This window comes from Danio rerio, chromosome 9 (assembly GCF_049306965.1).
Source record: "Danio rerio strain Tuebingen ecotype United States chromosome 9, GRCz12tu, whole genome shotgun sequence".
NCBI classification, from domain to species: domain Eukaryota; kingdom Metazoa; phylum Chordata; class Actinopteri; order Cypriniformes; family Danionidae; genus Danio; species Danio rerio.
Window position 1 is genome coordinate 45,323,312 of NC_133184.1, and position 12,571 is coordinate 45,335,882.

The window sequence follows — 12,571 nt, forward strand, 5'->3', positions numbered from 1 at the left end:
TGTCATAAACATTATTTTGACTTCAACTACAGTGGTGCAAGCTGAATTTGTCATTTAAATGTCATTTAATATTAATAACGCTTTTTAAAATAATTTGACAGAGTAATCACACTTTAATTAGACATTTTAATGACAAATACATGTTTGTTCCACTGAAAAAAGCGATTAGAAAAATACACTGACCGGCCACTTTTTATGTCCAACTGCTGTTAACACAAATTAACAAGCATTATTGCTGACCAGGTCCATCCCTTTATGACCACAGTGTACCTATCTTCTGATGGCTACTTCCAGCAGGATAACGCGCCATGTCATAAAGCACGAATAATCTCACACTGGTTTCTCGAACATAACAATGATTTCACTGTACTCAAAAGGCCTCCACGATCCCCAGATCTCAATCCAATAGAGCTCCTTTGATATGTGGAACGGGAGATTATCGTCATGGATGTCCCGATAACAAATCTTCAGCAACTGTGTGATGCTTTCATGTCAATATGGACTAAAATCTCAGGAATATTTCCAGTACCTTGTTGAATCTATCACGAAGGATTAAGACAGTTCTGAAGCAATATAGGACCCAACCCGGTACTAGCAAAGTGTTCCTAATAAAGTGGCCGGTGAGTGTGTTCATGACAATTATAATGGCCTCATGACAGATTTATGACAAGTTCTGTTGTCTTGGCAATGTCAATTTGTCATGGCAAAGATAAAGACCGGATGGGATGTATTTGCTTATGTCAAGTTGTCATCTTTGCACTTAAAATGACATAAATGGGCAAATATGACTCAACAGTTGTCATAAGAATGAATAAAATGATGCCATGTCATGATTATAAATGTTTCATGACACACTCATGAACACCCCCTTCAAGTAAAGTGTTACCGCATATTTAGACTTATTTAAGATTGTATAAATCATCATGACTCTTCCAGGCCTGTTTTACAATCCCTCATATTTCAAATTTTTCCATAACTGTGGGAACCCTGCATTTAGGAGCAAAGCCAGATCACTGGGCAGAAACAGCATTTGCTAAAGACTCAAGGACGGTTTATTCTGGTACGACGATTCAGGAGGGACAAAACACAGTTGGTCCAAGGACGCGAACCCATATGCGTGAAAAAAAAAAACAGCAGAGAATGTGATGTTAAAATGAGAGAGACAGCATCTCATTAACGTGAACGACCTTTAAAGATACATGCCCCACATTACATCAATCAAACCACTGAAATGAAATCAGGCTGACATATCAAATCAGGTCAGAATCCCACGATTTATGTTACGCTACACGCTAATGTTATCGAGACGCCTATAAAAGTGCACGCTTAAATGGCTGAACGGAAGCCAGGCAAACTTTCAGATTCTCAGTTTCAGATGTCTAGTTCCAATAATAACTTATTTATCAAACAGTGATGTTAAGGAAACCAGAGCAGTTGACGTGTTTCCTCATGTTGCACAGACTCTGGGGGTTTTGAGGCAGAGCTCAGGTGTGTGTGTTTGTGTGTGTGGTGTGCGAGAGATGACGCAGAGGGCTGTGGTAGGTCTGGATGTGAGCCATGTTCTGCCAGTTCTGGCTTCAGAGACGGCTCTGAGTACGTCCCGCCGCCAACAAACTGGCAAACATGAGCACTTCCTTGCAATGAGGTAATCATTTATGCACACATTTATTTTTTATTTAATTAACTAACACTGCACAAATCCAATCTACAAAAGAGTGTATATTTTCAGACACCAGAAACATATTAAAATTACTTATATTATTTTACAATATTGCAGATAAATGCATGTATACACATACACAAAAGAAAAGCTTTACATAGAGTAGTCAACATTTGAAGTGGATCAAAAGAGTTTAGAGCTGTCTTTAAACTACTGAATACCTATTCTTGGCAAGATTTATGACTTGACTTTTTGACTTTTTTTGATCCACTTCAAATGATGACTACTGTATATTAAGTATTTAGTCTATTTTCAGCAATGTTTTAAATGTATTAAAATTATATAGACATGCTTATACCAAATATATTATTAAACTAAATTATATATAATTATTAAATATAAATATAATATAAACATATATGCTGAGAACTGTGTTTACTGTGTATACAAGTACACCCCTTTACAGATCTATCTTTAAAATTCATGTTTAATAGGAATCTATACAATAGTATATTTGTGCTTTTACATTAGATTAGTCAGTACTGAAGCCAAATCTGGAGCTTTATAATAATTTACGATAACTGTCCAAAAACTAGTACACCGAAATGTGTATGCTATAGAAAAATATTAAATACAAATTTAAAAAATAAAAAATAAAAAAAAATCATATGAAATTTTATGGGTTGTATTTTTTTGCAGTATTTTGCTTGAATTTAATTGTATTATCTTTCAATTTCTAAATATGTTTGGTGACTAAAATATTATTTTAATAAATATATCCCTTTAATAAATCAGTTTTATTTAAATACACAAACATGCATTGCCTATATTCTCTGAGAAATGGATACAAATATTATTTTCAAAATGGGGTGTACTTATTTATGCTGAGCACTGTACGTGCAATATTAACATATGTACAGAATATTCAGTTGTAAATGTAAATAAACGTATGCATTAATTTATTCAAACATATGAAAATTCTGAATCAGTTTTATAAAATTCTAATTATATTATATAAATTTTAAAAAGTAACATTTCCAGAACTGGAATTAAGCTAGATAAGCACCAAATATTTGGCCACTGAAAATGTTTGGCCGAAAATGACCCTTAAGTGGCATTTTCGGAAAGATTTTTATTACAGGAACAACATGGCTGAAACAATTTGTTGTCAAGACGCAAACAGAAACCATGTCCTGCATGTGCTTGTCTGAAGTAACATTTCTGCGGTGTATTCATTCTATTAGGATCCTCTGCATTTTATCTGCGATTTAAAGATTATTACTATGAGGAAATAAAGCAGCAGTGCGCAGCAGATCAGTGGCTGTTGCACAGATCAATCTTTTTCTGTCTATTTAATCTAGTTACCTATTTATCTTTATATATAAATACACCTTTCATTTTTACTTTTCATTTGCACCAAGGCCCACTGCAACTTCCTCTCATGCGTTTTCCTTAACCTGCAACTCTTTTTTTTTTTTTTTTTTTTTTTTTTTACTAATTATATTGATAAGGGGTTCTCAAATTTTTTTAATGGCAAAAATAACAATACCAGTGACTCACGACCCCCAACATCTCTGAGGTGGTTGTACATATACAAACCAAGGGTACACACACATACACCAATAGGCCTAAGACTATTTTGCCATGATGACAGTTAATTATATTTTACTAGATATTTTTCAAGACACTTCTATACAGCTTGAAGTGACATTTAAAGATCTAACTAGGTTAATTAGGTTAACTGGGCAGGTTAGGGTAATTAGGCAAGTTATTGTATAACGATGGTTTGTTCTGTAGACTATTGAAAAAAAAATTGCCTAAAGGGGCTAATAATTTTGTCTTTAAAATGGTGTTTAAAAACATTTAAAACTGCTTTAGTTCGAGTCGAAATAAAATACATAAGACTTCCTTCAGAAGAAAAAATATTATCAGACATACTGTGAAAATGTCCTTGCTCTGTTACACATTATTTGGGAAATATTTAAAAAAAGAGAAAAATCCAAAGGGGGGCTGATTCTGATTTCAACTGTACATAATCAAAGAAGTGTGCAACTTAAGCAAAACTGACACTGTAATAGTTTTAAATTTGGTTTTGTACTTCGGCCTCAAATATTTGATCCATTTTTAATTGTTTAAGTTCATTTGATCGACAATATAAAAATCAGTGAATAACATCAACGCATTTATTGGGCAAAATAAAATATCTACATTTTACTGTAACAAGTCTCCATCTCCAGATCGATAACCCATTGTTGCTTAATAAATATTTTCATAATTTGCAATTGCTTTATTCTTGGAGACTTTAATACGAATGTATGCAAGTGCAATACCCTAATTATAGTAAGGTTAGTACACAGTCATAGACTTGAATGCAATAGTACTAATAATTGACCATTTATTTTGGTGTTTTGCTTTTTTTTGCCTTGGTTTCCTCTTAATCGGTTTGCGGCTTCAGCCAAGAATTTTAATTTAGTTGCATACCTAAAATAAGCATGTGAAAAATGTTTGAAACAAAGGTAACTAAATAAACAAATACTATTAACAGTATAAAATAATTAATAACTGTAATTCACTACTGTTGATGTGGTGCCAAACAAAAATAAGACATGAACAGAAGGAAGAGAAAGAAAAAACTCATTGGTGAGCTATGCAAGGACATCATGAATATATTTGGAAGTGATAGTGATGATGATGTCATGACATATGTTTGTATGCCGACCTGCACCCACTCCTGAGCCTGAGCCGAGGGCTGGAGCCATGCGATAAAGAAGACATTTGTAAGATGCTACCGCTGTTACACAATCTCCCTCAGGCCTGCAAACACAATGTTTCCATCTTGTGCACCTCACTGGCTCTTTTCTCAAATGGCCAAAAGCAGCAAAAGTGGCAGTGGGGATAAAAAGAAGGCTCTTTTCTATTTCCAGCCATTTCTACTATCTCGTCTTATTTGATACGGTTCGTCTTAGCGGAAGTCATTTTCAAAAAACATAATGATCCCTACCGTGCATTTTGTTGACATTACATATACGCTCCAGGGAGAACCTACAGACTTATCTGTACTGCGCCAGGCAAGACAGACCCATATTTGGACTAAGAAGGCAGAGTGGACTCGGGGGGATTGAATCTGGTCATCATCCTCATCGCTCTTAAAAGGTCAAATGGACTGATTAACAGACTGAGAGCCAAGAAAACCAATGTGCTTCGAGTAAGTCTTAAAGATGTAGCTTGAAAACACATCCATCTCTCTTATTATACAGTTGAAGTCAAAGTTATTAGCCCTCCTGTATATTTTTCCCCAATTTCAGTTTGACGAAAAGAAGAATTTTTTCAACAAAGTTTAAACATAATAGTTTTAAATTCTCATTTCTAATAACTGATTTATTTTATCTCTGCCATGATGACAATAAATAATATTTTACTATTTTTTTTCAAGATACTAGTACTCAGCTTAAAGTGACATTTAAAGGCTTGAATAATTAAGCTAGTAATGGTAATTAGGCAAGTCGTTGTATAACAGTGGTTTGTTCTGTAGACTAGTGATGCTCAAACACTAAATAGTACCGGGTTGGCAAAAGAAATCATTAATTATTTCTGTTTTATTAATCATCTGAGTCTGAAGGATCTTTTATTTTGAAAAGTCTTTTATTTTGAAAAATTACCATATTCACTTGAGCGCCCAAATTTAACCCACAAGCAGCAAAAGAATTTAGGAACAGATATCTATGAAAAGTAATTTTGCTAAGGGGAAAATGCCCACTGAAGGAACCGCAAACTGCCAAGGAATGGATCAGCCACCCCTGTGGCGGATCTAGTCATGGGCAAATTGGGTGATCCTTTTCGTACGCACCGCCCTGTGACACCCCACTCCCTCTTGGGCTTACTGTGAGGGTAGCATGACCGTCGTTTGCCTAAAGCACCAGTTAAGCTTAGACCTGTACTGCGCAAACCATGTCAACAAATCAGGTGGATCCAAATTGCCTTTGCAAAAAGATCAACAGGAAATCGCAAATGGTGGCGGCCTTTTAGGGGCTGTTGGTATCACATATTTTCTAGAGTTTACGCAAGTTTGTTATTTCCAATCGAGGTGTGTGGCTTTCACTCGGAAGCGACACAATGCGCTCGCGCCTTCCAGACACACACAGTTGAATGAATGCAGGAGCACATCATGAGTCACGTGACACAAACTGACCAATCAGGTTCGGCTTGTATGGAACATACAAATCATCTGAGAAAATGGTTGATGGTCGTCTAGCAGCCTACGAAATACTGTAAAAAAATTCCTTACACTGTTACTGGAAAGATTTTAAAAATATATATAAATTCACAGGAGGGCTAAAAATATTGACTTCAAGTGTACTTATCAGTTATTTGATAATGTTTGATATTAAATAATGTATTTGGTCTGAAATTTAAGAAAATTAAGCTTTACTCAGGGGAATTGGAATCACAATCACTTTAAGGTTTCTAGAAAATACATTTCTATGAATTACTGGAACTATCAATCAGAACTTTCTACAGATTTATCAAAAGGCTGTCTGCATGTAGTTAATTTTACTGTTGCATATGCAAACAATGGAGCCAAAAATAACCACATTTCTTAAAAATTCCAAACCACAAATATCTTGCAGATAAACATGGGAAGTTTGCTTAAGTCATGAAAATCTATTTCGGTCTTTAAAATGATTACAGTAAACAATAGTATTATTGGTGCATATGTAAACAGTGTTAATAAAGAAAAGTGAACTGTAAAAAAAACAATAGCTCAACATAAGTTAAAACAGGAATTTTACAGAATTTGCAATAATTATTTAGGGTCTGAATGAAAAGTCTATAACTTAGTGTGGTTAACTTTCTCAATGGTGATATAAATAAACAGCCATTTTACCAAACCCCCTGAGTGCACAGTGCAGCTGTTTCCACATTACGATGACAAAAGGTGAGATTACGCCAGGCCATCTCAGTTGCATATAATCATTGCAGCCTGCCATTATCAATGTAAATCATCATCATCTATACATATAAAAAGTCACACTTGCTTATTTAACAAAAGCTTAGCTGAACACTGCATAGTCTATAACACCAACAAATCAACTCTAATAAATGATGAAAAAATGATCTCATTCCAAACATGAGTCAATTCAAGCAAACAATAATCAAACGAAACAAACACAGGCTATTTATTTAAAAATTACTATCATCTTTTGATAAATTGTAGCTACAGCTAAATCCTTTACATGCAATTTTGATGTAAGCCTAGCTTTGTTTTGCCCAAGGACCTCGAACAGTGTGACAAAAAAAATTTTTACCCACTTTTTCTGGAAAATTCTCATAATTTATAAAACAAAATAATAATAATTATTAATAGCTATATTATGCCATTTGTGTAACTTTTATATATTAGATAGATTTTTGTGAAATCATTCAAACAGTCCAATTCAAATTATTCTTGGGTTAAACCTATTCTTCATCTAATTATAATCCTAACTCTACACTACCTGACAAAAGTCTTGTCGTCGATTCCAATTGTAAGAGCAACAAATAGTAACTTGACTTCTAGTTGATCATTTGTACAAGTGGCAGAAGGTAGATTTTTCTGATGAATCATCTGTTGAACTGCACCCCAAACATCACAAACTCTGCAGAAGACCTATTGGAACCCAAAGTCAAAGCTTTTTTTATTGGATGCCAATGTCAAAGTTTAATGAAAGAGCAATCATGATTTGGGGTTACATTAATAGGCATGTCTGGGGTAAAATGGAGGAGGCATTAAAGATAAATCCAAATAAACTAGATGAACTCTGGGAAATTAGCATAAAATAAGCATAATCTAGTGGCCTTTGCCTTTCATTTAAGCCACTTCTGATAACTAATGATCAGTTAGAAGTCAAATTAATATCAGTTGTTTCTAAAACTTGGACAGACAACAAGACTTTTTTCAGGTAGTGTAATGGGTCTAATTTGTTTTAAATTCAATGTAAGCTAAAACATCCTTATTGTAGAGAAAATGAATTGTAACATTAACTTCACAGTCTTAAAAAAAACTCTTAATAGCCATATAAAAACTACACTAAACTCCCTGCAACATAGTTTTACCTAGATCATTAAAGATAATGCACAACCTTAGCCTAAAACTTATTATCCTAAAAAGCAGTGCAGCCCAGGTGTAGACAAATTCAAGACTTTCAATCAAACTGATGAGCTGCTGGCACTGAATTTCAGTTTGCCTGGAGAAACAGCAGGGTGACAATCACAAACGGGTCATTTCTGGAGAAAGGCATTTGATCAGTTAAAACAGGAGGGAACACCCAGTCACCATTAGCCAAAACAGCCATTTTTCCCCACTGTGAAACTGCAAAACAAGGATATTAAGATGACAAATGCTTCCCAAGTGACCACAAAGGCACAAATTACCTCTGAGGCCGAAAACAAATATTTAGATGAAGTTAAAAGCTTCCGATAAACAGCTGTGTGCAGGGACACGGAAAGCAGCGCAGATCTGCAGGATTTTAGAGAGGAACAGCAGCGTTTATTTACGTACCGTCTGGCTCTCGGGGAAATCCATTTTTATCAACTTGTGGGCGCATTCTTCGAAGTCCAAGCTGTGAAAAGAAAACATGAAAACGTCACCTTCTGCAACTCGTGCCTTAACAGAAATCTAACATGCTGACTTTAAACAGATCCCAAGGTATGCATGAGATTTTAATACATTACATGCTACCGCAGCTCATAATAAATCAAATGTAACATTAAATGAACCAGGCGACATTAAAATTATGCAAAACTATCAACGCACCAGAGGAAACTGGTCCATTGAAGGTTAACATTGGTAACACCATGAGCAGAATAATAATAATAATAATAAATACAGACCTAAACACAAAAGACATTACAAAATAGGTTTGATCTATACAGAAATGAGGATTCTTTGTTGTGTAGGTCAACCTCTATGCCTGTCCTAGGAATGTTTTGGCTCTCTAGAGCTTCATTTAAGGTCAGTGCAAGATTCTGTTTATGTGGACATGTTTTGGCCAGTGTTGCCTGTAGAGCTGCTGGATCTAATGAGACATTATATTATACTGGAGCTATACATTTGCATTCTTAACTGAATGTGATGATAGAGTATAGAGATGACAGACTGGGTACTGTCAACTAATATAAAGACAATAAATAAAAAATAAAATAAAAAACATCTTTCTATTATGATCAGCAGAGAAAAGCAATTCACAGACAAATGACCCTTATGGCAATTTCTTTATAATAAATTGGTCAAGATGACTCGACTCAAACAAGTCAACAAAATAAAAGGTAACAAAGGTTTTAAATAAAATACACACATATGGATGATATGAATTTAATATCATGCATCGTTTCATTTAGAATGAATCGAGATAAAGCAACACGATGTCAAAATAATTAAGAAAAAGATACAAAGTAATAGCTATAAATAAAATAATAATAACAAACATTTAACATGTAATACCGTGAAGATGTTTCTTTTTAAATGACGTCCAAAAAAGAAAATAAACACACACACATGCATAAGACATAAAAAGCTTAATGCATGAATCAGTCAGAATATTCATGAAACAGAGCAATGATGAATAAAGAAAACGGTCTCTAATACCCAACAAGATGATTTGGTTTGCTGCTTGTTCAAACGACTTTTGTTTAAAATGAAGGGAACAACACAATTCTTGAGATTTTTGCAGGGATAACTTACTGTTTTATGTCCAATCCACATAAATTAAACTTAAAATAAACTTAATTCCTTCATGCTGTCCCACCACAAATAAATTAGGTGGCATTTTTACAGTGAAGAATTAAAATGAAATAAGGTGCTTAAGTATTGGTTAGTCATCACATCTCTGAATAAATTAAATATATAAAAAGAAATGAAATGTATAAAAGTAAAGGTTTGATTATGTAGAATGCAGATCAGGGGTGCTCAACCGCGTTCCTGGAGATCTACCTTCCAGCCGAGTTTAGCTGCAACCTTGATCCTTCTTAAAGGGTCACGAAACACCAAAACACATTTTTTGAGCTGTTGACAGTCGTATATGTGTCCCACACTGCTAAAAACACTATTAGGACACCTATATTTCACTAAGTGTAAATTGGTTGTTTTTGCGTTATTTCAAGCAAATTCTTACTTCCGGTTTGAAACGAATTTTTGAAGCTGCGTCACGGTCATGACATAATAGCGTTGTATTCCAGCGTGCAGACTGGACGTCTGTGCCAGAGTGTGTCTTATTACGTCTTACAGTGTGATGCATTAATGCATGAGTAAGGCTTGGTTCAAACCAATCAGCGAGCTCTATTGTGCAACTTCATTAATATTCATTACTGTCACCGTGTTTACACGACAGAGACGCCACGTTGTGTTGGCAAAACAAGCGTGAAGTGTTGCTTTTATAGTTTGCTGCCGTTAAGTTTTGTTTTCATTTTCTCTCTGTGAGAGCTCATCTGGAGTCACGTGTGGATTAACAGTGTACGCGACGCTCGACAACAATAACTTACGTGTCTAAGGAGGATTATTGTTTACCTGAGAGCTGTTCTCATCTGCAAACGCTGAAATCCGGATTCGCTTGTAGTCTCCTCTTAACAAAGACGTGGCTCTAGTTGCTGGTGATTGTCCTGTCTCTACAGTATTGTTTGTATTGAACAAACTATTGCACAGAGTGTAAACATGTTAGCACCACAACCAAACTTTAACCTCGTGTAGGATTTTTACCACATTTTGTGTCAGGAATAAGACACGCGGCTTTCTGACACTACCTGCCGTGTGCATTTAAGTTTCCGGGAAATGCTGAGTTTTTTTTCCTCTCATTCGCCGTGCGGTATCAAACATTGCATGAAAAATACACGGTTACAGCAGTTCCTCAAATCAAATATCTCGTTTGTCGCGAGGGACATGAATGAATTCTCTGAATGGAAGACAGTTAAAGTCCACCATTTAATAATTTGGCAAATAATTCTACTACAGATGCCCATGTAAACACAGTCGCGTGCCCAAATAGACACTCCCACACCGTGCCTCTTTTCTTCCTCCGACACTCCCCCCTAAACAGAGCTGGACACGCCCACTTTTCTGACTTTTTCCAAAGTAGAGGTGTGAAAACACACTGCTGAAACGAGGGGGTTTCATGGCCCTTTAAGGCCGGCTTACATTGTGCAATTTTCTATAATCCTGAACGATTGTAGCATGTCAAACTGCATGAACATGGCTCGCATGTCACAACACAAAAGAAAACGCCCCCGAAGTTTGATGTGATCAACCCGTGACACTTTCACTATCACCCGTTCTGAAGTGATTCCTCACAGCAAACGTAAAAAAACTGTAGCTGCAACTTTGCACATGGCATGTTTCAATAATAAAACCAGGAAGAAAAAAATTGACATATGACATTTCTCGCTGTCGTTTGAATTGTCGCATAGATCGCTTCATCAGATTCTGCACTCCTATTGGTTCTTGGAATTACGATCATCGCAGCTGTTGTCACACTGCAGAAAACTGTCTAAAATCTTCATGAATAGGGTTGAGCAGCCCTGGTGTAGGTGACCCATGACTAGGTTCACACAGAATCTGCGCACACAGAAATCCAAAGATTTCTGCAGATTTTTAGCCCATCTTTGCCTTTATTTATTTACTTGTGTAAATGTGTTTACATTTATATTTATTTAGTTTTTAAATGCATTTCAGTAATATTATTAAATAACATTGTTCATATGATTTATATACTTTACAGTTTGTAAAGTTATATTTACTGTCTTTTAGTAGATATACTATGAGAGACTTGCATTGTTTACCAAATAAGTTGATCTAATTTACTTCCAGGAGGGAGCTAAAATCAAGGGCCATGCGATTCACGACCAGAAGGAAGTTGAATTTGGATGGCACAAATTTAGGGCTTTAAAGCTTAACTTTTCGATTCTAGGTAAAAAGTCAAATCTGTTGGAGACGTCCAATAGATTAATAGGTAACAAAAAAAGTCAACAGAGGAGGGGCTTGATCACCAGAATGGGAAAGTCCTAAAGTAAAGTGAGAAAATATGATACACCGCTGTTTTGGAATTTGGAAAAACTGTCTTTACGCTGTTTTCATCCGTTTTAAGATTATTTGTCTTTATTTAATTTAAATTTGTCTCTTTTATTCCCGTTTATATAAAGCACTTTGAATTGCCACTGTGTATGAAATGTGCTATATAAATAAACTTGCCTTGCCTAATTCACGGGTGTCCAAACTCAGCCCTGGAGGGCCAGTGCCCTGCAGATTGCAACTCCAATTTGCCTCAACACACCTGCAAGAATGTTTCTAGAAAGCCTAGTAAGCGCTTGAATAGCTAGCCCAGGTATGTTTGATTAAGGTTGGAGCTAAACTTTGCAGGACACCGGCCCTCAGTGACAGAGTTTAGACATCCCTGATCTAATTGGATTTGCATTGTAAACATAAAATAAAAGTAATAAATATACGTTTTATATTTGTATAACTTAATTATACATTAAGTTTAGTTACGATAATCATTCTGCATAAATCTGGTAAAATTTTTTTTTTTTTACAAAACTGCACAGAAAAGCAACAACAACAAAAAAAAAATCTGCAGATTCTGTCCTACCCATGACACAGGCCTCTAAAATAAAAATATAAAATAAGAACTTGCAATTGCATTAAGAGCTTGCAACACAATATAAATGTGCTACTCCATGTATGTTTAACTTGATTTTTAATTAAATGGGGATTGACTAAACAAACAGTTTCCAAAACTCTGTTTGCACAAAGCAAACAATGGTCATGAACCTCGCATCTCCTTCAGACATTTCAGACAGAATTTTGCATCTATCAGTTAGTTTCACAAAGTGCTGACAAACAGCATCATGTGATGCCCGCAGATACTAATCTGTCCAACACACAGA

General features: G+C 35.3%; 1 protein-coding gene across 3 annotated transcripts in view; it reads right to left on the bottom strand.

The window, feature by feature from the left end:
- cwc22 (CWC22 spliceosome associated protein homolog) overlaps positions 1 to 12,571 on the bottom strand; it is a 92,041-nt gene that overhangs the window by 33,999 nt on the left and 45,471 nt on the right. For all 3 annotated transcript variants that reach the window (NM_001077569.2, XM_073912081.1, XM_073912080.1), the window contains exon 15: positions 8,199 to 8,259. In NM_001077569.2, the coding sequence (NP_001071037.2) occupies positions 8,199 to 8,259 (61 nt within the window). The remainder of the gene's footprint in view (positions 1 to 8,198; positions 8,260 to 12,571) is intronic.